Source organism: Physeter macrocephalus, chromosome 16, assembly GCF_002837175.3.
Source record: "Physeter macrocephalus isolate SW-GA chromosome 16, ASM283717v5, whole genome shotgun sequence".
Lineage (NCBI taxonomy): Eukaryota > Metazoa > Chordata > Mammalia > Artiodactyla > Physeteridae > Physeter > Physeter macrocephalus.
The window spans coordinates 8,941,794-8,968,081 of record NC_041229.1 but is presented as its reverse complement, the minus strand read 5'-3'; the positions used below and the strand labels follow the sequence as shown (position 1 = coordinate 8,968,081).

The following is a 26,288-nucleotide window of genomic DNA, read 5'->3' as shown; positions in this document are numbered from 1 at the left end:
CCACAATGAGAAGCCTGCGCACCGCAACGAAGAGTAGCCCCCACTCGCCACAACTAGAGAAAGCCCGCGCACAGCAACGAAGACCCAACGCAGCCAAAAATAAATAAATAAAATAAATAAATTTTTAAGAAAAGAAATTTATTAAAAAAATAAATATTCTTGGCATAATGCTGAAGAATATGGACTGATTTATAATTTGTGTCCATCGGATCAATGTAAATTCAAAGGGAAAGAATGGCAAGGGCTGGAAACAAGGCATCCTAAGGTTATTACACCAACCGGAAAAAATTAATTATAAAAAAAACTAGCCAAGTGCCTACTCGTGCCAGACACTGTGCTAAGTTCCTCTTAATCAGTAAGAGCTAAGAAGAGAAGACCAGCCTCACGGCAGGAGATTGGTAAAGGCTCAAAGCATAAAGGATTGCTCAGAGTCCTGTGGGAAACATCCCAAACCCTCAGGCATCAGTGAAAGGGCACAGGTCGCTCCTCTCAGAAGCACAACTGACTGAGACTGCTGCTCCCACCCCTGCGAGGTCAATTAAGCCCAGGACTAAACGTTCGCCATTGCTTTTAACACCACCAATAGTCACAGACATCAACATATTAAATGCAGAATTCACCTAAAGCAGAAAAATCACTGTTTTGGAAACAGTGGGCAGCTAGTACAGATTGTGTCGCACAGGTGTGATGTGCTCCGTATGGCTCTCTCGTCTGAGCAGGCAGACTCTCCAATCTGTCCCAACCGCAGCCTTGCCAAGGTCTTTCCAGACTTCTTGCACTGACGTTGCTTACTGGAGCTCTGTCCTCCTGCCACCAACATTACTCATTTGTGATGATGAGGTCAATCCCTAGAAAACCCAGGACAGGACTATTTTTGAGCCTTCTACTACTGTGCAAGCTATTCCTAGTCACTGCTGTTAATTAGGTATTTACATTTAGTCTCCATCCAGGCAATATGGCTGGTGTGGAAAAGCGCCTTCACCAGAGCTTCTGAAAAGCTTTGCTGCCCAGCAATAAAAAGACAAAGAAGGAAAGGGGGGGATGTTGGGGCAAAACAGGGCAACACCATCCTACACCTAGAGGATGAGCTCCCTCTAGAGCCTAAAGCGTCTGAAGAGAACTAGGCATCGAGATCTGAGCCTTGTTCCCCAGGACTGCTCCCCCGCAGGAAACTGCTTGACTTCCACAAAGACCTTGGAGAACTTCCTTCTGTTCTAGTCCTCGAGTTCTTTTAGTTTCTAGCTCTTTTCCTCTCCCACTTCATAAGAGAAAAACTCTGACACAAGAATGAGTGTTAAGTAAAGTTAACTGCCACGCAAGGCAGGGGAAACCAGCTCCACTACAGAGCGGTTATTAATGGTCAAAGTAACTCAGAAATAATTTGTTTAAAGCAACGTGGATTTACTGCCATGTAAGTATCGATATACACAAAGGAGAGCGGCCCTTGTGAAGACTGTTGCTTAGACTCAAGGCAAGGGTGGGACGTTTCACAAGGAGAATTGATTAGGCCTTGGCCTGTCCGTTAAGGACCGGTTGGTGAAAGTGGAGCTGACCACAGGTCAGTGAAGTCCAGTTATAGATTTCAGAAACTGTGTCGACCCACCAAGTCCATTAGGTTGAGTCCAAGCAATAAAATTGAGTGACGGGACTTCCCTGGTGGCGCAGTGGTTAAGAATCCGCCTGCCCATGCAGGGGACACGGGCTCGAGCCCTGGTCCAGGAAGATCCCACATGCTGCAGAGCAACTAAGCCCGTGCGCCACAACTACTGAGCCTGCGCTCTAGAGCCCGCGTGCCACAACTACTGAAGCGTGCGCGCGCCTAGAGCTCTGCTCCACAACAAGAGAAGCCACCGCAATGAGAAGCCTGTGCACCGCGACAAAGACTAGCCCCCGCTCACCACAACTAGAGAAAGCCCACGAGCAGCAAAAAAGACCCAATGTAGCCAAACATACATACATACATAAATACATAAATATTTTAAAAAATGGAGTGACAAACCACAAAGAGTTAAAGTTCACCATCCAGCTGGCTTTTGCTGAGCTTGATGGGCTTTCTGAGCAACGGTTGCTCTGGTTCCTTCCTCTGGGCCCCAATCACTTGCTATCTTGTGACATCTCTTACCAATCCAGGCTCAGGTTTCTGTAAATGCTCATTTTTGTTGCATTCAAATCTCTTCCTCCCGTTCTCTCTTCCTCTATCTAGGAAGATTCATGCCCTTCCTTCACTGTACAGCTACTGAGAGCATTTACCAGGTGCCAGGCACTCCATCAAGTAAATGGCAGAGAGTAAACCCCAGTCCTCCTGGGTTATACTTACAAGAAAGCCACGCAAACTGACGGGGGTTTGTGTTTTCCGGCCCAATGGTTAGCGTATCTGGTGGCCTATTTCTCACTGTCCCTCTTCTCTTCCTCTTCCAGCCAAGAGCATAAGTAAAGAACTCTCTCCATGTTCTCTCCACTCCCTGACCAACCCCACCTCAAAATGGGAATAATAAACAATCAAAGCCAAAAAATTAAAAGAATTTGTCTAGAGACATGATTAGTCATGAAGTGCATCTTGCTATTTTTTCTCTTTGCTATTCACACCAGATGTTAATTGTATTTCAGGTTATTGTGCCAAATCTCAGAAACCAAGAAGAGAAAAAGGAAAATTATCCAACAACCTTTCCCTTCCCAAGAGGGAAAACCTAGAGCTGGAAGCAGCCCTAATCACCTCTTCCCCCACAGAAGCCTGGCACTTCACCAGCGGCAAATGGGTCCACTGGTTTGCGGAAGTGACCTGGAGCTAAAGAAGGCCTTACTGCCCAAACCGCCCCTGCCTGACCTGCATTATTCTGTATAAAGTTCATCTCCACCACCACCAAATATGAATGTCAAAAAAAAAAGCTTAACTATTTTTCTATCAATAAAACTGTTGATGCAAGTTACTTAAACTATAGCTTGCTATGGCAGACACACCCTAAGGTGACCCCCAGTGAGTCACACCCTTGTATAGTCCCTCCCCTCAAGTGCAGGCAGAATATATGATTTGCTTCCAATCAACAGAAAATGGCAAACGGGATAAGATGCCATTCTCATGATTAAGTTACATTACATGGAAAAGATGAAGGGGTCTTGCAGATATAATTAAAATCCCTAATCAGTTGACTTTAATCCAAAGGGAGATTATCTTGGGTGGGCCTGACCTAAATAAGGTGAGCCCTTTAAATAGGGTCTAGAGGTCAGAGATTTGAAGCAGCAGAAATGCTGCCATGAATTCTACAGGCACAAGGAAATGAATCTGCCAGCAACCTAAGGGTGCTTGGAAGCACCTCATTCCCTAGTCGAGCCTCTGGATGAGAATGTAGCCCAGCCAACACCTTGATTTCAGCCTTCTGAAACTCTGAGTAGAGAACCCAGGTAAATGATGGTCAGGTTTCAGATCTACAGACATTGTGAAGTAAAAGTGTGTTGTTTTAAGCACTATGTTTGTGGTAACTTATTATGTGGCATAGAAAACTAGCACGCACACTAACACTACAAACAGGAGATTTTTAATTTTCTAAGAGGTTTAGGCCTTTTGTATTTTCTATTTACCTCAATCATGACAAATTCAGGCAGATACACCTTCAGTTTATCACCTACATATGCATCCCCCATGTGTGTCAAAGTGAGAGGATATAGACTATTTGCCACAATTTTACTCCTTGTGTCTGAGAGAATCATCAGGCATCACTTGAAAACATGGCTTGAACAGGCCCAGAACCTGACCATATTCCAAGTCATCCCTCAGGTTTTAATTTTCCCAATGCTTAAGTGTCAGTCTGCTGGACAAAAACCTTTACGTTGTTAAATTCCACTTTGCTGTGGGCAACTAGGGGATTATAGGTAATAAGTTAAATATTAACAGAGATAGAGAGTCTGGCTGAAAATCCCAGAGTCATCATCAAAATTTAAATAGAAGTCAACCCTTCAATATGCCCTATAGTATCTCCTTTGAGAACCATTTTCTTTGCTGCCCTGTGAAATTTCTTACATGTCTATCTCTTTTCTTCCAAATAACACTTTATCCATTTTGCTTCATGGGCAGGACAGAGCACGCTGTCCACCGAAGTAGGTTTGTGGATCTGTATAAACCACAGTACCTTTCTTCTCTCCCAAGCCAGTGTGAAGAGCCTAACGAATAGATCTACCCGCCACCCCACCAATAACAATCTCTTTTCCTGTAAAATTACCTCAAGAGTCCACGAATCACTTGGCTCCCTTAAGTTGCTGCTGGATATTTTAACTCCAAACGAAGCATCACTTTGCAGTGAAGCAACTGAAGCATTACTTGAACCTAAATTGCTAAATGTGAAAGGACAGCATGAGACAGTGAGTTCTTGGAGGGTGGGCACATTCTTCTTTGTATTTTCTAGGGTTGCTAGCTCAGTGTTTTATACATAATAAGCCTTCGGTTGATGTTTACAGAATTGAACTCAAAATAAGTGAGCAGGTTCACTATACTGTAAAGGAGAAGAGGGGCTCATCCCCTAATTATTACCTTTTATTCCTTCTCGTCACCACCTACCCTCCTGTCTCGTCTCTGTACACTCCAAATATTGGCCCTGCAACAGCCATGAAGGGGAAAAAACTAAAAATAATGCATAAGAACATTTTTTAAAACTGAAATGCTATGTATTATGTGCTTTCTCTATTTCAACGGCACTGTACAGTCTCTGTCTCCTAAATATTTACTGGTAATGTTATTTTTTAGCACTAAGGAAATCCTATTTATTGTTTTTAAACAATTACATCAATTCTTTAGATCTCTAAATCAATGTCTTTTTACTGAGAGTACTACTATCTGTACTCCGTACTGCTCATTTCTGAGATGGATGCAACACAAAAAGAAAGCACTGCTAGTCTCCTGAATTCTTCATTTTCGGTGTATCCGACAAGTCACCAACAGCATTTAAATCTAACAGAGAACAACTTCTCAATCAGCTTAAGCTTCCCTTTCAGGTCTCTGAATTTCACCCAATAAGCTTCTTACCTTAAAAAGTCTTAAAACCCAAGAACTAGAAGCACTTACCTTGCATCTATTCCTGGTACTTAGTATTTCTTAATGTTTGCTGAATGGAAATGAATTACTAAAAGTCTGCACCAGCATCTGGATCGCTCTGGATTGGATATCGGTCCCATAAATTGACAAAACGAATCAGGTAATCCTTGTTTTCAGGGGCCAATAAAATTTCCACAAGCTTCGCTGTCACATATATATTCAAGTCCCTGTCAAACCACCAGCCTCCACATTAACTCCAACCCCCCCCAGGGAAGCCTCCTCACCTGACTCTCACCTCAACATCCCATAGCTCCCTAGTTACCTCTAACTAAGATACAACCAGGTTTCCACTTGACCCAGCCCTGAACACACCTTCCTGCATCCAGTAACTCTGAGCTCCTCCAAACGCTATCTTATACATCTTTATCTCTCTCTCTCTCTCTTTTTTTTTTTTTTTACATCTTTATCTCTTCTAGACAGAGACTCCTTTTAGGACGTCTCTGCTTGTGAAGCCTGCTAATTGCTAATTCTCATCTATTTGAGAATTAGCCACTATTTGGGGTCAAGCCTTCAATGTCTATTGCCTAAATATCATAACAGCCTGCTAACAGGTCCCACCACCTCTAGTCTCATGCATCTCCAATCCTTCTTCCACAGTGGTGCCAGAGTAATCTTTCTAAAATACAAATCAGACTGTGTTATTTTGCGGCTTAAAATCCATCTATCCAAAGTACAGTGTACGCTCCATAGCAACGACAAACAAGCCTCCCTACGTTTCCAACCTTATCTCCTGCCATCCACCACCGGTCACACACCCCAGTGGTCCAGACAAACCAACCTGCCTGTCATTCCTCCAGTGACCCAGGCTCACTCACGCCTCCATGCCTTTGCCCAGGCTATTCCCTCTACCTGGCTTGCCCTGCTCACCTTTCAAAATAAGCCTTAGACTACGTTAATTTTCCCTCTTAAGCACTCCCATAGCACTCTATACTTCCCCATTGTGGCACTTACGACACTTAACTGTAATTGCTTCTTATTTTTCTGTCTCTCCTCAAATCCATAAGCTTCATTAGGGGAGAGACCACATCTGTTTTGCTCATCACTGCATAACCAGTACCTGGCACAGTATCTGGCACTTAGTAGGCACTCAGTAAATATTTGAGTGACTGACTAAATATTATAATAATAATAGTAACAAAAATAACAACAGCTAACACTTCTTCCGTACTTACTGTGTGCCGGGCACTGTTCTAAGTACTTTAGATATGTTAATTCATTTAACCCTCACAATAATCCTAAATATTATTATTATCACGCTATACAAATAAAGAAATTGTGACACAGAGATGTTAAATTACATGTCCAAGATTATATAGCCATTAAGCAACAGAGTCAGAGTCTGAATGGGGATGGTGAATTCCAGAGCCTAGGTTCTTAACCCCTCCTCAATACTACCTCTCTTTTATATATGATTCAGTTCAAATGTCACCTTCAGTGGAAACCTTCCCTTACCATCCAGTCTGAGTTAGATGTTTCTCTTCTGTATCCCATGATACCCCATATCCACCTCCACCAGAGCACCTATCACGCTGCACTACATGGCTTGGTGTCTATTCCCATTATTCCATGAGCTCCTTGAGGACAGGGACTTTGACTTGGTCTTATTTTTCTTTGTATCCTCAGTGCACATGGTAAATACTCAAAGAACTTTTATGGATGGATTGATGGATGGATCGATGGATGGATGGATAACCTAAGCTGGACCATTAGCATTCATTTTCAGATCATCCAGCAGGTGGCAGAAGAAGACAAAAGCTGAGCGGAGGATGGCCTGTCTTACCTTTCACACTGGTCACTTTCTTCATGATGGTTTCCTGATCTTGGCACAGAGTCACTGTCACTGTGGCTCCGGATACTCCATAGCCCCAAATCACTGCCCCTGCAGGCTCCTTCTGCAGCACCATGTAATTATCGATGTAGGAAGCAAAGCGAAAACCAACATCTAAAAAATTTAGCAAACACTTAGGAGAGCATCGTTGGAGAGATTCATCACCAGACTGAATCTGGTTAAATGGCAAGGAACATACAGCCTTAATACATGAGAATTTGAAGATAACCAGTCCTTTTAATTTTCTAAAATGAGAGCTTATTCCTCCTAATTAGCTAAGCAACATAACAAGAACAGTTTCCAGCAATATGCATCACAGTACAAGATGACCAATAAGGAAAACTCAAAAAGCCTAGGGCAACCCATTTACCACAAGCCTCCTCCCCTTCAAAGCTCTTCATCTTCCTCTGCTCTCAGGCTTGGCCCAAACGCTTGACTCTCTCCCCCCAAAATCACCAAAATGCTCTTTTGATGCACCTCACAGATGGTATTTATGAGAAAAATAAACCACTTCCTTTCCCTGCTTCCCATTACCACTGCCACTCCTCACGCTGGGAATAAAGAAGGCTGCCTCTCTTCAACACAGCCTTTTCTAAACTTTTTCCCCACTCTTTGTCTCCCCCTTTCCATCCTCTCAGTGTCAATTTCCCTCAATAATTCTCCTTATCGTGTTTTTTGACAACCCACTGAAAATTCTAAATAAACATTTATGAATATCTGCAACAAGTCTGCTTCCTTCTGAGGTAAATTCAGATAAATTAAGATGCAAAAAATAAGGTCAGTGAGAGACAGAAGGTCAAAGTGTCGGAATGAAAGGTCTTTTGTTGCAATTCACCCATTTCACGAGCTAAAGTATACAAAAAGAGAACGAGCACTTGAAACTGTGGATTCTATTCTAGACAGTCACTAACAAGACTGAGTAAGAATTCACTTTAACGATATCATTCCTATTTTTAACATCCAGCCTATATCGAAGTATTTTATTAATAACAAGCATCTATCCAAATTATCTCAGTGGTTCCTCATCAAAACTTCATAAGGCAGAAAAAAAACTTTTTAAAGTTACATCCCAATTTGTCTGAACAAAACAGATAAAACTCCCTAGAAGAAAATAATTAACAAAATTAAGATTTTTTTAAAGGGTTTTAAACAAAAATGATTGGCAGGAAAGAGAATCAGAACTAGCAAAGTTGACATTTTCCCCCCTGGAAGCTACAGTGATGACAGCCCCTTAGGCTATACTTAACAGGGCAGCACAGCTAATAGGGTCTCCTACACAGACTTGGTGGCCTATTTGTCCTGCACTTCGAATAACAACCCAGTCCCTAGACATCCTCAGCTCTCTCTTAGCAGTTTGTTCCATCATAAAACCTACATGACAATCAAAGATCATCCAGAAGACCCACAGGGCTGAAGATGCACAGCTACCAGGAGCAAAACGCTCTAAGAAGAGACTACAACAGCCCAGAATTGCATAAGCACGTTGGAGGGAAGGGAAGAGGCGCATGTGTGGGAAGGCCTTGTCTTGGGTAAGTGTTTTATATGGAACAAAACCTGAAAACCAAAGGCCTAAGAGCTGAGCAGAAAGAGGATGGGGTGGGGAAGGGACTGAAGAAAACTGGCTGCCTCAAGCATGAGCCCAGGCAAATAAGGGGCTCTGGAGGTGTGCAGCCACCTTCTCAAATGTTGGGGAAAATATTTTTCCCAGTCAGTCTGTTTTCGACAACACACATTCACTGAACCTCTTTGCGCGTGGCTCTATTCTGAGTTAAAGAATTTTAGAGGTGGAAAGAATCTTTTACACCCTGGGGTATAATCATGTTATTTACTGATCAACAGACTGAGACCCAAGTAGATTAGGTAATTTTTAAAAATAGCTTGCACATTAATTCATTCAACGAATACTTAAAGATGCCTACTGTGTGCCAGGCACGATTTTAACCATTAAGGATGTAACAGTGAAAGAAAGAAAAAAAAAAAAAGCAGGCAAAAATCCTTGCCAGCAGGGAGCTTACATTCTACTGGGGAGAGTAACTGTGTCAGGCAGAAAGCTAAACACGGTACAGATGTTAAACTTCTCTGGCCTCAAATCACATAGGTAGTTTAAGACAGGACAAGAAATCAAGCCACCTGATTCCAAAGTCACTGCAATTTCTACTCTGCCACAGTTAGATACTGGTGGTAAATCAAAGACAAGTCATATTCCCTGTTCTTATAAAGCTCACATTCCAAGCTGATAAGAATAGACAGTGGAACATTACCAAGGAATTGAGCAATGGACAAAACAGGAGAACAAGAAAGGAGGTGGGACTGGTAATTGTTTTTGTCAAATAAAAGACACAACATTTGAATTTTTTTTAGGTCTTCAATGTTTTCTTTGGGTGTTGGAGTAGAAAAACAGGAATTAGTGTTCTGGGAAGTTAAAAGTAGACTGACAAAATTAGGACAGTGGTTACCTCTGGTGAGGAACTGGTGGATGCACTAGGGAGGAATATCCATGGAGTCTCAATAAAACTGGCAACGTTCTAGTTCTTAAGTTGGGTGAAGCGCCTCTGGGTGTTCATTTTATCATTGCTACATACATGTTTGCACATTTCAACTATTACGTGATAAACATGAGCACAGGGGGAATGATTTGAAGGAAAGAAGTCAGGATATGCAACCAAATAAGGGAAGAAAATTTAGAGCATTAATAAATTAAAAAATAAAGTCATTGTTAATGAAGGTGATGTAACAATATGACCCAAAGACAAAGATAAAATAGTGATGTTAAAGTTAACAGCCTTCAACAGAAAAATTAATAGAATAAGGGCCCTATTCTCCTCTTTCCCTTCTCCCCACCTCATATACTGGACTCAGAGGTCACTGAGTGGGGATGAGTCAGGAAATGATATAAAGCGCTGCTAGTTTACACTTTTGTTAAACCCTGAAAAACCACTTAAGGGCTGCAGTTTGTCTGCATCTGGGTACTTTGCAGGTTCTTAGGTAGTGCCGTCATTTTTCTGCACTCTGTCTGTTCTCCCACCTCAACTTTCATTTCTTTTCTGTGACCCAGCATCCAGTCTGGGGTATTCAAATGACACGATATGACCTGGACAACAGTCAAAGTGAGTCATCTTCCTCCCCAATGCCATGCATATTATCCCACCACCAGTGTCTGTGAGCTGCACAAGGAATCAAAGCTGAGTCTTACATACTCTGAGCTAGTGAGGGGGTTGTATGTCTTAGCCCTAATAACCACTTAAACTAGGAAGATTTAATTCCCCCAAGCAACCCAGCCTGAAGCAAACCCTCCCCAGGGGCACCACTGAGGGGGCAGCACTGAAATGTTTTGGATGACTCAGTCACCAGTTTCCAAATACTATCTAACTAGCTTCGCCCCCTCCCCTTCGAGTTCCCCTGCAATTATTCAGACACTGAGGGCCTCGGTCTGGGCACATTTGGGCCTCCCCTCCTTAGATAAATCCAACTCTCCCGCTGCCCCACATGCTGCATCATAGGGGCGGTGGAAGGGAGTGGAGGAAGCGGACAGGCCGACAGGCCGGGGCTCCTGCCCAGCGGACACCCGCAACCGAGGCCTGGGTGGTGGAACCCGGCTCCTACCCGGGGTTCCTTCCTGGAGCACGAGAGAAGGGCGCGGGGGGCGGTCCTGCGGAGGACGCGGGATCTCGGAGCCCGCGCAGGCTGACGGACGGGCAGGGGTCGGGCCGAGCCCGGCCGCCTCACCTGCACTTGAGTCGGCCCGCAGGAGTAACGGCAGCACGAGCCCAAACACAAATCCCGGCGCGACCATGTTTGAGAGGAGCCCTCACCCCAGCGCGGGCCTCGGGGCGGGGACGCCAGCGGGTACAGCGTGGGGGCGGAGCCTGCTCAGCGCGGAAAAGGCCTGACTCCGCCCTTCCCAGGCCATTCAGTCCGCGAAGCTGTCCGCGGCCTCCTGGAGGCCCCGTGCCTCTCCTCGGCCGCCGTAGTTGAATGGAAAAAAAAAAAACAAAAAACAAAAAAACACGGTTTCCCGGCAACGAGAAAACACAACCTGAACCATCGGCTCCAGCTCTGAGAGACCTAAGAGGTGAGGCGGTTTACCCCATTTCTTTTCCGAAATCGAGACCTCGCCTTTTCCCTTCGCCTCTCGTATTCTCTCAGGATCCCCGCCGCATTCCGGGAAGCCTAGGGCAGACTGGGAGCCAAGCAGTGAGTCCGAAATCCCAGATCCTCGACGTGCCGCCCCCGACTAGACCTGTGTTCACCCTCCGACCGCTCTCCACTCCCCACCTTAGTTCAGAGTGTTTTCCTTTTCACAACCCTAGAATGACTCAATGCCTCATTTCACTGTTCCCTCAAAAAAAGAAGGAAAAACTCTATAGATTAGGCCTCATTAAACCGACTAGTCCCCCACCTAGACTCCTACCACGGCTTCCGGCCTTATTGGGCATTGACACTCTCACAAACAGGCCAGGTCCCTGAGAGTTGTTTGCAGACTCAGTAGCCCAACCCGCTGCTTAGCAGCTATCCTTATCTGACCCTTGTATTCCAAGACAGGAAGAGAAGACCGGGTCGAGACAAAACCAGAAAATGTAAGCATCCCCAAACTTTGCAGGCTGAAACTGCAGAATCATGACCTTGCCCCCAGCCTCTCTGCCCCCACTGCCCCTTCCAGAGTATATAGATGCTTCAACGAGGCATTGTAGGTCATGCTTCAGAAGTGGAAACTAAGGGAACGACTAAGTGTGAAACTTATTCATTCGACAAGTTAATTTCTATAACAAGGACTAGTTTTTTTTTCTCTCATTTTTAAATTTTAGACCTTAAACAGGGTCTTTTCGGCAATTTAAGATGAATTTTTAACAATCATTCTCTCTAAATTCCTGTGGGATAGCAAAAATTACCATTTTAAAGACAAAGAGGGAGAGAGAGGAAAAAGTACTTTGTATTACAGTGAAAAATCTGTGATTTTTGTAATTTTTAAAAAATAATTTCACCTATTAAATATTTTTAATATTCTAATAATGGAAAATTTCAAAACTCTTTGGAAGAAATGGATGGACTTGGGCTGTGTTGGGGAAAAAAAGGACTGAAGTCCAGAAATTTGGAGTCTCAGAAGTAATTTGTTGTCATAGTTGTGATTATATAAGTAAAATCAGACAAATTTAAAGACAGTACTCTTTAATGAATCTCTAGGTACAATAGGCAGTTCCTCCCAAGGAGATGTCGATTCCATTCTCCAGCACCCACTACCGAATTCCACAAGGATTTGGGAATCTTCTTGAAGGGCTCACACGTGAGATTCTGAGGGAGCAACCGGACAGTATACCAGCTTTTGCAGCAGCATATTTTGAGAATCTTCTAGAGAAAAGAGACAGTAAGCTTTTTTAAAATCGGCATTTTTTTAAAAATAAGAGACTAAGCATTTGATTATGGTGAGACCTGCTTAAGACCATTCCTATTCCACAGAAAGCCTTTATGGGGCAGGTATCTTGAACTAACAGTTCTTGCTGTTTGAAACAGCATGTGCCTTTTTGATAGGCTCTCTTAAATCACATTATTTCACATTATTGAACATTACTGTTTATCACTCAGACCTTCTTCTTTGTATTTCTCATGGACGCATGGGGTGGAAGGGGAGCTCAGGAGAGTACCCACTCTAGCTGTCTGTTTTCCAGCATGCTGTTCCTATGCCTCCCAGGCAGTTGACTGTCTATTCTTCCTGGGAGGAGAGTTTATGGTTTTCTTTACATTTTGACTCTTCTTACTTGAAAGTATTATTAAGTGTTGTAAAAAAATAATTCTATACTCCTAGATTCAATAAGTTGGTATTCACAGGGGTATATGAAACTGTTCCTCAATAAAGGTACAGAGAAAAACTGCTTTGAAAAGTGAACTTTCAGCTTGGGAAGGTAATTTATATTCTTTTTCTATATTTCCAAGGTCCCATCCTGTCCAGAGACTAAGATTCCTGCCAACAGTGACTCTTTGGTTGAGAGCCAAAGCAGAGTTTCTTCACTTCCATAAATAAAATTTCCAAATTCCCAGCCTTGAAGGTTCCTGACAACCAAGACCTGACCCACTGGTCAAAATGAGAATTATTACAGCTATAAGTTTCTATTAAAAGCCCTGCCTAGAACAACCATTTTGTTTAAGCTGTCATCATTTCTTTTGATTACAGTATTCCAACAGAGTAGTAAAGGTGACTAGAAATAGTCACAAGCAAATAAACATTCCATTTTGATTCATTTTACAATTTATTGTTACTTGAGGAAGCAACCCAAATATTCATCATAGAGGACTTTTTTAATAAACTTGAGTACATCTACACTACTGATTAATGTATAGCTGTAAACAAACAAACAAAAATGGAACGAGGAAGATCTCTATGATGTTATGCAGTGACCCTCAGGACATATTAAGTGAAAAAAGTTAGGTGGAAAAAAAATGTATTTAGTATGCTACCAATTATCTAACAAAGAGGTGTTGATATGAATACATAACCATTCATTTATATGTTTTAAATGGAAGAATAAATCTTTAAAAAATTAACATTTACCTCTAAAAAAAAAAGCAAATAAACATTTACCTCTAGCAGGAGAAGGCACAGAGAGCAGAGGGAACAGGACAGAAGCTAGACTTGTCTGAATACATCTTAAATTCAAAATCATGTATGTCTCACATAGTTATAAAACAGAATAGAGGGCTTCCCTGGTGGCGCCGTGGTTGAGAGTCTGCCTGCCGATAAAGGGGACATGGGTTCGTGCCCCAGTCCGGGAAGATCCCACATGCCGCGGAGCGGCTGGGCCCGTGAGCCATGGCCGCTGAGCCTGCGCGTCCGGAGCCTGTGCTCCACAACGGGAGAGGCCACAGCAGTGAGAGGCCCGCGTACCGCACAAAAAAAACCCCCAAAAACAGAATAGAAGCAAAGTGAAACAAATGAACCTAACTAGTATTAAATGGGTAACATAACCGCACAAAAAATTATTTCAAGAGACTTTACAACACAGTACTTTGGGCATTCCTGGTGGATATAGCCTAAAAACAAAATGAAGTTTTAAAAAAAAATCTTAAATTGTTTTCAGTTATCACTGAAAATAATAATATTAAATAATATTATAGTGCAGTTATTCTGTAATTTTTTATATATTGTAGAACATAGCAAATAAGTAACTATCCTACTCTTATTAGGAATAGGATTTTTAGTGTAAGAAAAATGACATACAAATATAAAAATGAAAGAAGTTAATAAAATCCCATAATTCTAAATTTGAATTGAAAAATATCATCAGACTTCATGATATATTTTCTCTGTGAAAAGTGAAAGTATTATTTTCTAGCTCTCTGTATTTTTTAAAGGCCTCAAAACAATGACCAACCCAGTACCAGTGAGCACCTAGTCCCTAGACTTTGGCCTCCAGCTACCATCTTCCAGGAACCAGAGCTTCTTGGAGAACTAACCAATCCCATAAACTGGGGAGGAAATATGCAAGAAGAGCCTCAACACCTTGCCATACCAGAAAATAAGAAAACTATCAAAGATTATTAGTGTTGTTTCCAAAGGACTCAGGAACATCTGAGCACCTGAATAAGCTCCTACTGGCCAATTTTGGACAATTAGAGCATCAATAAGATTAATAAATGCAGTGGATTGAAATTCTTTCAATTTGTTAAATATTCATTAGTTCATAATTATTTACTAAAAAAAAAGAAAACTCGTTGAGAGGATCCTAAGGAACCAACTGATTAATCTGAAAACTGGTAAATAACGGAAAAGAATCAAACCTTTAACCTGCCTTTTATGTAAGAACTGTATTTCAGGGTAACCAAACAGGGAAAGTATTTTTTATTGAGTACTCCAGAAATAAAGAAGTAATGATCAAATTAGAACATCGCCATTTTGCAACCCTAGAGAAAGGATCTAAGCAGTCATCATCAATGGGCCCATAAAAATTGTATAAAGAGAAACAACCAGATATTATATATCTCCTGGCAGAATTATACTGTACTACTTACCTGAATCAGATAAGACCCATAGATCTAACTAGCAATCTACAGGAAATTCAAAGGCAGAGGAACTTGGTAAAAAATCATAGTGGGAATGAAATCAGAAATATCTAAACTGTGGAAAACTCCAAAGGAAAAATGACTCAATTTCCTCAACAAATAAATTGCAAGGAAAAAAATGTGGGGTGGGAGGTAGGGAGGTTTCAATTATAAGAGATTTAAAAGACATAACAAAAGGCTGTGTGTGCCCATTGTTTGGGTCCTGATTTGAACAAATCAACAGTAAAAAAAAAATAAACAAAAATATATTAGACAATGGGAGAAATTTGGATAGTTGATGATATTAAGGAATTATTGTTAGTAGTTTTAGGTGTGATAATGGTATTGTGGCTTTATATCTTAGAGATGCATACTGAAGCAAGTGTTTGTAGATAAGATAGTAGGATGCCTGGGATTGGCTTGAAAATAAGCAGAAGAAAGGGCAGGAAAGTGAGTGAAGTTACAAATAAAATAAGATCAATCATGAGATTATAATTGTTGAATCTGAGTAATGTGCTCATGGAAATTTGTTATATTATTCTCTCTACTTTCTAAGTCTGAAATTCTTCATAATGAAAAGTTAAAGAAAAATTCTGTTTAAATACTTCTATGTCAACTGACTACATAATATGCCTAATTTTTAAAAACTTCGCCCATCCTTCACTTTTCCAAACTTCCTTACTATTTAACATTTATTTTTTTTTACATTTTCCCCCGTGTTTGCTAATACATAATAAGTTTCCATAATTATGTAATGATAAATTTCTATACTTATATTTAAGTATTAGCATTTGTTCTCTGTCTCTCCCATTTTACTGTAAACTCTGAAAGCAGCAATTAGGTTTTTTAACTGCCTTTCTAAATATCCTCAAGGGTTCATCTAATGTTTAATTCATCATCATATATTTAATAATCACTGGTTATATCTACAGCAGTAGGCTGTGTACAGCGTCAATAAAATTTTCGACTGGCAGTAAAGGACCTATAATTTGAAAAAGAAAACATTTTATGTTACTAGTCTACATTTACTTTAATGAACTCAAAGTAAGTCTGAAATTCTTATATTTTTGTTATTTAGAAACCAACTTTGATCCAGCAGAATGGGGGACTAAGGTAGATGACCGCTTCTATAACAACCATGCATTCAAGGTATGGTCCCGTGAAGCCATTGGATTTGGTTAATTCTTCTCCCTCTCTCCAATACAGAGATTATTGGGATCTCCCAGAATCATGAATATTGTGAGAGGCATCACAAATATCTTATGAAACCTTTTTAATTGTGCTGTTCTTTCTGGCAATAAATTCTTTTCTAAGGTATCTGAATCGTGTACAGTACTTAGCTTAAATTTAAAGATGATCAACAGGAAGCATGTACTTGAAAGTGATAGAATAATTACTTTCATTTGTTGTTCCAATGTTATTGAGTATCACAGTGCTTATCAATAGCAGATACACAATAAATATTGGTTGAATTAATGAATGATATTTCATAAAATAAAACACTGTTTGTCCAATTATTTCATTATCATTGACGTCTTACAAAGGACTGATTAGAATTAAAGATGGTAATGGTATAGAGTCTTCTCTATTAAGCCAATCTGTTCAGAGAAAGAATCCATCTTCTCTTTAGCAGCATTCTCAGAACCAGTCTTTCTCAACCAAGACGCCTCAAAATAATTAAGCCCTAAGCCAAAGGCATCCATTGCACGTAAGGAATCAATGTCTCTTCTTTGTATCTAGAATGATTCTATTTATGTACCATCCTTTGGAAAATTGAGAAAAATAATCACTTCAAGAATTCTGTGTTCTATGATCCCAATGAGGAACACCGGTTGAGAAAGGCTGTGTGTGATCCAGCGTCATTGCCTCCAACTGGCGACTTGGTGGAAATTCAATCTCAGGCTCTACCCCAGGTCTACAAATCAGAGGTTAAATTTTAACAAGATCCACAAAGTAACTTGTAGGTACATTAAAGTCTGAGAAGCACTACTCTAGGCAAGTATGGTAATACACTAGCCATGAAGCAGCAGCAGATATTAGAATTCAAAAGAGTTAACAAAGGTCAAATTTTGATGGTGTTGCACAGTAGATTTGGGGGATTTCCTGAGGAAATCCCCCTGTCACTTATTCCATGAGTTCAAAAGTGAAGTTCCATCCATCTGTGCCTGCCAGATATGGGGGTGTTCTGTTTATTTCCATTTAACTAGATTCTCTGTGTTCATGTTTTATTGAAATCAAAGGAATAATGTTGAAAATTTTTAAATCTTATTCACATAGCAATTTTAGAGTGGTTTTTCTTCTCTTTTGAATTCTAAAGGCTTTATTTTATTAGCTTATATGTCCTTAAATTTATGTTTTATGAATTAAAGAAGCTTTTCCCATAAGGTTGTGAATTAACCATGCTTCTATTCTGGAGTGAGATTTCAGTAACCATGTCAAAATAGACGGAGCTGGTTTCCCTTTTTTCTGTTTAAATCCTTCCCCACAGCAAAACTTACTTCTTTGACTCAGTTTTTAATCTACAAACGTCATTAAAAAGTCACCTTGACCTCATACTATGGAATACAATAGCATTTATTTCATTCCTGTTTGAGAAACTATTGGCACCTCTTTTTTATGCCTTGTTCAGGATTCATTACAGCATCATATCAACCTTTAGTATAAGACAATGGTTTGTTTTTAATATAAAACAATATTATACACATTCCAAAAGCAAAAGATCAAACTTTTTTAAACCATTTCCTTGGTCTTTAATATTTGTTTATGCATATTCCCTTGAGAGTTTTCTTTTATCCCTTTTCCCAACCTACTTTCCTTGTTAAAAAATATGTGTTTAATTCCCACCACTTATCAATAACTTAAAGTAATATTTAATTACCTTTAAGCAATTTGATCCAAAACTTTACTGTTTTGGAAACATTGCCTATTTGGCCCTCTCCCCTCTAGGAGCAAGAACCACTGGAGAAATGTGAGCCTGGAAAAGAAAAGTCTCAGACATCTATGAAAGAGGTGACAGCCTTAGTAAGTTATATTTTCCATGTACTATTGGATTCCTGCAAAGAATGACATCCGTCAATTTAAAATTATCCTCCAAATATGAATCCAGTCTGTTATCCATATTGCTAAAATCATGATTTTGCTTTTTAGATAACTAGCACCAGTGATATACTAACTGGTGGATCAGTTTTAGCCATGCCTCTTATAAAGGAAAACTCATCCTTCCCCTTAAAAATAAAATCTTATTTTCCAAGATTATGGAAGAAGATTATGGATGGGAAAATCTCCCCAAGGAAAAGAACAGGCAAAAATCACAGCCTCAGTCTTTTTTTTAAATTTTTTATTGAGGCATAGTTGCTTTACAATGTTGTGTTATTTTCTGCTGTGCAGCAAAGTGAATCAGCTATATGTATACATATATCCCCTCTGTTTTGGATCTCCATCCCATTTAGGTCACCACAGATCACTGGGTAGAGTTCCCTGTGCTATACAGCAGGTTCTCATTAGTTATCTATTTTATACACAGTGGTGTATATATGTCAATCCCAATCTCCCAATTCACCCCACCCCTTCCCCCAACTGGTGTCCATGCATTTGTTCTCCACGTCTGTGTCTCTATTTCTGCTTTGCAAATAGGTTCATCTGTACCATTTTTCTTGATTCCACACATATGTGTTAGTATGCGATATTGGTTTTTCTCTTTCTGTCTTACTTCACTCTGTATGACAGTCTCTAGGTACATCCACGTCTCTACAAATGACCCAATTTTGTTCCTTTTTATGGCTGAGCAATATTCCATTGTATATATGTGCCACATCTTCTTTATCCATTCATCTGTTGATGGACATTTAGGTTGCTTCCATGTCCTGGCTATTGTAAATAGTGCTGCAGTGAACATTGGGGGTGCATGTGTCTTTTTGAATTATGGTTTTCTCAGGGTATACAGCCTCAGTCTTGATCCTTCGGATTCACCTTCCACTTCAGGAACCTTTCACTAATTGATGCTGTCATCACCACACAGTGTTAAAGGTTCAGACAAAACAAAAGGAAGCTCATGGGGAATTGCATACGGCCAAATAAAATGGCTTTACACAATGAATCCTACTCATCTTCCATGCATTTCGCTCTACAAAAATGACTTCCTGCCTGACAGCCTACATCCAAGCAACAATGGGTTAGGCTCAGTCCACTCTCAAAGATGCCTGTATTCAGTGGTGTGCTAAAGCCAGCTCTTAAGAGACAGTCGTGCACATATGTACACAACCCCATGTTCAATAATATCACTTTGATAGCTTGAAATCAGCCACAGTGGGAGTATTAAGATCATGATAAATACTACAAATCAGGACCAATTTTTTTTTCTGGAGAGCCAGTTGTTAAACATTTACCAACATGTCACTGCCTGTATGCTTCGTAGTCCAGATTCAAGAGGGCCAAGCCTAGTGAGAAAGAAGAACTCACAGTGTACAGTGTTGAAGGCCAAACTTCTGAGTTTCTTTTCATGTATTAATGTCCCAGTTAGTTACCCAATAATTGACACCCAAAATGAGCAATCCCCCTCCAGGAATACCTTACTTCCTACCCAGTGGGTCATAAGTTTACCTTATAACCTTTATAAGTCATCTAAGAATTTTATCAGTGCAACTCAATCAGCCTAACATTAGCATAAGATGCAGTGGGAGGTCAGGAAAGAAGGAAGGTAGTGTCATTTCCTTACATCTTTAATAGGTGCCCTTACACAGGTTTTTATGACTTTGAATTGAGAGCCCATTGATTTCCAACTTCAGCATAATTCATTTGCCCACACTAGGTCATCATCTCAGAGGATTTTATACCAATCTGTTTGCATATTAAAGTTTAAGAGCTAGATTTGCCTCTTTGTCATGGGGGGAGGGGGGGTTTGAACAACCCAAAGGTCCATTAGTAGGAGAATGAGTAAATAAATCAAAGTATATCAGTACAATGGACTACAATGGTGTCATTAAAAAAAATAGGAATGGGCAGAATTATATACTGAATAACATAGAAAAAGGGAAAAAGGGAACCAAGATACATTGTTACATGGAAAAAGTAGCTGCAGAACATTGTGATTAGCATGATCTCATTTTTTTAATAAAAAGGCAAATATATACCCATATGAATACATTTGTATATAGAGAAATTTTAGAAGGATATATATACTCAATCCATAATGATGGGTTACCTTTTAGGTACAGGATTTGGGAAGATGGAGAAAACTTTCACTACCAGTGGTATTTAAGTTTTTAAATGTACATGTATCACTTTTATAATTTAAAAAATATATTAAAAGCTATATATCTATTGACCTGTACACTTAAGATCTGTGCATTTCACTATCTGTAAATTATACCTAAATTTTTTTTAAAAAGGAAGCTGTGTACAAAAATTCAACCAACCATGTTAAAACTGATTTTATTGGACTAAATGGATTCCTCTTTGGCATTTCACTTTAAATGTATGCTTTTAATTAGCTAATCATTGAGAAATTAAAAATAATCCATTTTGTGTAATCGTGATTATTTTGAAACAGCACATTTACTATTCTTCTTGGCATTTTTACCCTGCTTCAAGGATTCTCACTTATTTCCCCCCAAAAAATGTTAAATAGGAAGCTGTTAAATAGGAGCTGTTTTGCGGAGAAGAAGTTGGCAATGATCTTTTATTGCAGAGACATAGCAAAGAGTGACAAAACAAGATGTCTGATATTTTGGCATTCACTAGTTGGTATATATACAACGTGATGATATATAAAATTCCTTCAGGAAGCAACGCATCTCGATTGTTACATCCCTAAGTTGACTAAGTTTATGCACTTATTTTTATAGCATCAAAATACGAGATGCTTAAGAAGTCTCTTACTTTTTCTCCTTTCTGAGAATGAATCTTCTGAAGAAGACAAGGACATGGAGGAAAATGCTGCTCTCAAAATCCAAGCAGCCTTCCGGGGACACTTAGCCAGAGAGGAGGTAAAGAAAATGAAATCGAGTGATCTTCAAGAAAAAACAGAGGAAAACGAGTGAGGAGAATGGCTTTACCCCCTAGAAAACACGAAAAAATCCAAATCCATCGACCTTGTCGTGACTGTCTTTTTTTCTTAATAAGTGAGATTTGATGTAGTGAGATAACATTTGTTGCTGTTGTGAAAATCTATCGTGAGCATTTGTTTAATAAATATGCCATTGAACACATGCCTCTTGAAGACTTCTCTGAGATCATGAGTCTTATTTATACTTCTCCCAAGTCTATGTCTAGAGACCCTTGGATTTAGAGTTACAAAGCTGGAGTATCTGAGTTTTCAGAGATCTCAGAGGCTGTGTGATTTAACCATTATCTAATGAATAACTCCTCTCTATCACATCCCTGAAAAATAGTCCTTTGGCTCCTCTTTCACTCCCAGTAGTAGAGAATTCCACTGCTTTTCAAGGATAGTCCATTTAGTTTTTGAGTAACTCAAATTATTAGAAAGATAAGTTGAGTCAAAAATCTGTCTCCCTGTAAGTTTGGTTTTCATTTGTCATGTATGCAATCTTTTACTGAAAAAAAAAATGTATTGCACACAATTCGTGTGCTGGGATTTGGTAGTAAATATCTGCTCTTACACTCAGGCAGCTGACAGTTTTCTTTTTTTTTATTGTCTTGCTCTCCAGAACCACACAGAATAAGACTAATGCATAACATTTGCAAAAAACAAAAGTTATTATAACATCATAAATGCTCTCTTCTTTAGCTAAAACTTCCCAAGTTTCTTTAGTGTGTAAATGATAATACCTATTTCACAAACTCAGGAGCCTATGTCTTTTTTTTTTTTCAATGAACCATTCAAGCTGCCAGTGCCTTATTTTTAGAAAGTTCAGTTTTCCCTTTTTGAGGCTTCCCCACCCTAGAATATCCAAGAAACTGCAGGGCTCATGTCTTAGACCAAAAGATGCAGTTCCCTTCCCAAAACAAAATGGAGAGAAAGTGGAGTTTTAACATTTAATTAATGTTGTTGCCGTCTCCGAGCAGCAGACTGAGGTAATGTCCTGCCTGGTTAATATTCCTGTCTGCACCACAATGGATGTCCCAGGCTTTGGTTCTAGGGTGACACCTCTCTTAGTTCACAGTCACACAGCCATTATTCCCCAAAGCTCAATAACATGCTTGGGCGGCTCAGACTTGAAGAGCTTCTAAAACCAGCCATATGTTATGCACATCAACTGCATACACTGAGATCCTTGTCTTAAGCTCAGACATTCTCTTTTTGCAAAGCAGAAAGGTACCCCATTTGAGTTACCCGATTGCCCTTTCCTATCAGAGCCTTTATTAGGCTCTACAATGGAAGTTCACCCAAGTGATTCTTCTCCACCCAAATACAGATGACTTATGCCAATGATTTCAAGGTTGTGACATTCATCCTCTGATCTCCACTCACCTCCAGGCAGCCATCCTTCTTCCAAGGTCTTACTGCCAATAGAGAGCTATGTGCTAGCTAAACACAAGTCTATAATACGCAACGGACCCCTTCCACCCATCCTTAAACCCCTTCTCCCAGGCTTAGAGAGAAAAAAATCAACTGTCTTCCAGGATTCCAGCTGTTCATTCCCTCATTCCATTCGAAGCACTTATTCCAATCCAACCCCTTTCCACCCCAAACAAAGTCATCCTGCTTGGGAGATTATCAAGGGGACTCCAAATTAGGCAAAGACTTGATTTCCCTGTCCTGGAGAGAAGACCAGAAGAGAAAAAGTTTTTTTCCCAGTGAATATATAGCAGGGCAAAAAAAAATACCAGTTAACTTTTTCAATAATTCTAATATACATGTGAAATGATTAAAACTGTGCCTTTCATATAGCCAGTATACACACACACACACACACACACACACACACACACACACACACACATCTAAGGATGGTGATATTTTTGGTGAAGGTGGAAAAGAAAGAGGAGAAGGTAGAAGAGGAATGGGTGTGGTGTTAGGACCATACATATGAATTAATACTTTATTTGCATGTGTCTGATTTTCCTCTTATCTCTCTGGCTGCTCCTTCTCCATCTCCTTTGCTGCTAATTCTTCAACTCCTCAACCACCAAATACTAAAATGTCCCGGGGCTCAGTCCTTGGACCCCTTTTCAAGTGATCATACTTACCTGTGAATCTCATCCAGTCTCGGCTTTAAAAGCCACCTACATACTGATCACTCCCAGATGTATACCTGCATATATTGGACCTTTCTTCACTCCAGCTCCAAACTTGTATAATCAACTTCCTACTGAACGTCCCTATTTGGATGTTTATATGCAACTCAAACAATATGTCCAGTAGCATGTTTGTGCTCCTGATAATACCCCTCAAATCAATTCTCTCAGTTTTTCCCATCTCCGAAAAATGGCCATTCCATTCTTCTGCTTGCTCAAGCCCAAAACCTAGAATTCATCCCCAACTCATCTCTGTCTCTCACACCCCGTTTACAATCTATCAGCAAAACCTGTGGACTCTGTCGCTAAAATATACCAAGAATCTGACCCCTTCTGTTGTTGCCACCCTGGTCCTAGTTCCCATCATCTCGCTCATGAATTACGGCAATTACCTCTATATTGGTCATTGCCACACTAATGCTGCACAACCCATTCCAAATTCAATGATTTAAAACAATTATTTTTTCTCATGGACCTGTAGATCCATGTAGACTTTAACTGAGCTGTGCTGGACTTCAAGCTTGAGAGTAGATTCAGGTCTGCTCTAAGCTAAGGGTTTGTGGGTTAGCTGGGGAAGGTCTGCTTCAAGCTGTGAGCCCAGGAGTCAATTGCAGTCCCTTTGCTTCATGTGTCCTATTCAGAGCCCACGCTGAAAATGCTACCCGGAGCATGCTCTTTTCATGGTGGTCACAGAAGCACAAGCAGGAAAAGCCAACATAGGAGTATATTTCAAGCTTTTGCTCCTAACACTTCCACTAACATCCCATTGACCAAACAAAGTCATTTGACCGAGCCCAAAGTCAAGAGGTGAGGAAATACACTGCTTACCATGCAACCGTGGCAAAGGCCTCGTGTGTGCGTAGTACTACTATGAGGAGGTAGTGAAGAGTTGTGAGGAAACAATAACTCAATCTACCACAGTCTGCACTCTTGGTTATAAATATTCATATCCTTTTGACATGCAAAATACATTCATTCCTATCCCACGGCCCGTAAAAGATCCATCAAATCCTTGAAGTCCAGGATCCACATCAGGTCCTGATATGGCTCTTCTTGATGTAGAGACCTATGAATTAAAAGAGCAAGTGCCTTGGGAATTCTCTGGCCGTCCAGTGGTTTCACTGCCGAGGGCGTGGGTTCGATCCCTGGTCAGGAAACTAAGATCCTACAAGCTGTGTGGCGTGGCCAAAAAAAGAAAAAAAAGCAAGTGTCTTCTCATACGCCCAACATACCACAAATAATGGACAGGGATAACATAACCACTAAAAAGTACTCTCATTTATAAAGGAGAACAATGGAAGTAAATAGCAGTCACTGGTCCAAAGCAATTATAAAATCCCACTGAGCAAAGGTCCTCAGGTTCCTCTATTTGGGGAGGGAGATAACGTTTCATGATTAAGAGCCAGTTCTGCTCCCTAAGAATGACTGTCCAGTCTAGTCTCCATAGCTCTTATTTCTACAATCTAGGCAATCATTCTTTTTCCATCATCTTCCATACATCTTTCCTTGGAAAGGGCATTGGAAAATTACCCTTTTGCATGGATGTGTCTCAACCTGATTCCTGTCTGCAGAAAACCGAGAGTACAAAGATGTTTACATCTTGCACACCCTCAGCCTCTTTTAGTTGTTGGCAATGCTTTGCCAATAAACTTTTCCAAGAAACTTTGTGGGTTTTCTGTGTGTTTGACTCTAGTCAGCTCCATGTGTCAAAGCTGCACTCACAATTTATAGATATGCTTCCCTCTCTCTCTAGATTTAATTCTATTGAGGAGTGAAGAATTGGAACCAATATTTCAATAAACTACAGCCTCGTAGCTGTCATAACTGATCTCCCCACCTCCATTCTTTTCCCCTTTCAACACAGAGGCCAGAATGTCCTGTTATAGTTTACGTCATATCATGTGACTGCTCTTCCTAAAACCCCCAGTGGTTTCTCATCTCACTCCGAGTCAAAGCTAAAGTCTTGATAAGGGTCTACAGAGTTCTATGCAGATCTTGCCTCCCATTACCTTTCTAACCACTTTTCCTTATCTTTTTAATTTTTCTCCTTGTTTCCGAACACCATTCCATCCAACCTGTTTACTGCCTGTTTCCTGCTGCTGGAACATATGCTCTTGGAGGATAGGGATTTGCTACTTTGTTCACAGACATTTTAACATGCAGCCAGAAAGGGTGAATTATTTCTGGTGTCTTAAACAGAAGTGGGAGAAGTCCTAACAAATATCCCTTCTGTCAAATTATCTTTGATTGGGTTATACATCCATCCCTGAATGGATCATTGAGGTCTGGGGAAAAGAATATGCTAATCGGAGTACACTGATCACCGTCAGATCCCGCCCTTGGAGTAAGGGGTCACCTGGGTGAAAGTCAAGGCAATTTGAAGTTCCTTGTAGGAAACAGAGTAATGTCAGGAGGAAGGGATAATGGATGCTGGGCAACAAACACAAATGCCCATCACAGTACTTTAATCCACATGGCTTCTCACTACACTGCACCGTTTATTAAATTTTTTGTCAAAACCAAAGGCTAAGGAAGCATCGAGAAAAAAGGAAATAGTTAAAACAGCGAAGGAGGGGTTAACAAACACAGGCATATAGAGATTTAAGTCGCCTGCCACAGAAATTGCAATGTGAACGGTGTTCCTTGGAGCTGTGCAATGCAAACAGGGGAATCTCCCCAAAGAAAGAGCTTTGGAGTCTAGGAGAATATGAAAATCGTGTGAGGGCTTCCCTGGTGGCGCAGCGGTTGCGCGTCCGCCTGCCGATGCAGGGGAACCGGGTTCGCGCCCCGGTCTGGGAGGATCCCACATGCCGCGGAGCGGCTGGGCCCGTGAGCCATGGCCGCTGAGCCTGCGCGTCCGGAGCCTGTCCTCCGCAACGGGAGAGGCCACAGCAGAGGGAGGCCCGCATACCACAAAAAAAAAAAAAAAGAAAAGAAAATCGTGTGAGAGAGAAAACATGGAAACCGTTTTCAAAATACATGCAAAATGTTGCTCTGTGAGCAGCCACGTGTGAGAGTTCATGAACATTAATTTTTCATAAAACGTTCGTATGAACACTGTACCCAGAGGAAAGCAACCTTCTATCAAGATCATCAATCAGTCCTCTTTAATAAATATAAGTCCAGTATAATCTGGAGGGACATGCTCTC

At 40.6% G+C, this 26,288-nt stretch overlaps 2 protein-coding genes across 11 annotated transcripts in view; one reads left to right on the top strand and one right to left on the bottom strand.

Annotated features, from left to right (window-relative positions):
• Positions 1-10,743, bottom strand: part of SIAE (sialic acid acetylesterase) — a 34,455-nt gene extending 23,712 nt beyond the window's left edge. For 3 of the 4 annotated variants that reach the window (XM_007117931.4, XM_007117933.4, XM_007117932.4), the window contains exons 1-2: positions 10,638-10,743; positions 6,864-7,025 (exon numbers count right to left, since the gene is read on the bottom strand). In XM_007117931.4, coding sequence (XP_007117993.1) covers positions 6,864-7,025; positions 10,638-10,704 — 229 coding nt within the window. In that variant the 5' untranslated portion in view covers positions 10,705-10,743. Of the gene's footprint in view, positions 1-6,863; positions 7,026-10,514 lie in introns of all 4 variants that reach the window. The other variant, XM_055078649.1, reaches the window with a different exon arrangement.
• Positions 10,744-10,847: 104 nt separating this feature from the next.
• Positions 10,848-21,139, top strand: SPA17 (sperm autoantigenic protein 17). 7 transcript variants are annotated; one of them, XM_028501437.2, is made up of 6 exons: positions 10,900-10,983; positions 11,454-11,488; positions 12,093-12,273; positions 16,021-16,091; positions 17,889-17,963; positions 20,837-21,139. In XM_028501437.2, exons 3-6 carry the CDS (start codon positions 12,120-12,122, stop codon positions 20,978-20,980), a joined length of 444 nt encoding a protein of 147 aa, XP_028357238.1. In that variant the 5' UTR covers positions 10,900-10,983; positions 11,454-11,488; positions 12,093-12,119; the 3' UTR covers positions 20,981-21,139. The 7 variants fall into 7 exon arrangements, 6 of the variants coding, with proteins under 6 accessions (XP_023987099.1, XP_007117992.1, XP_028357238.1 ...); XM_028501435.2 differs by having other exon boundaries at positions 11,450-11,488; XM_028501438.1 differs by lacking the exon at positions 10,900-10,983 and adding an exon at positions 10,998-11,105 and having other exon boundaries at positions 11,450-11,488.
• The last annotated feature ends 5,149 nt before the right edge of the window (positions 21,140-26,288 follow it).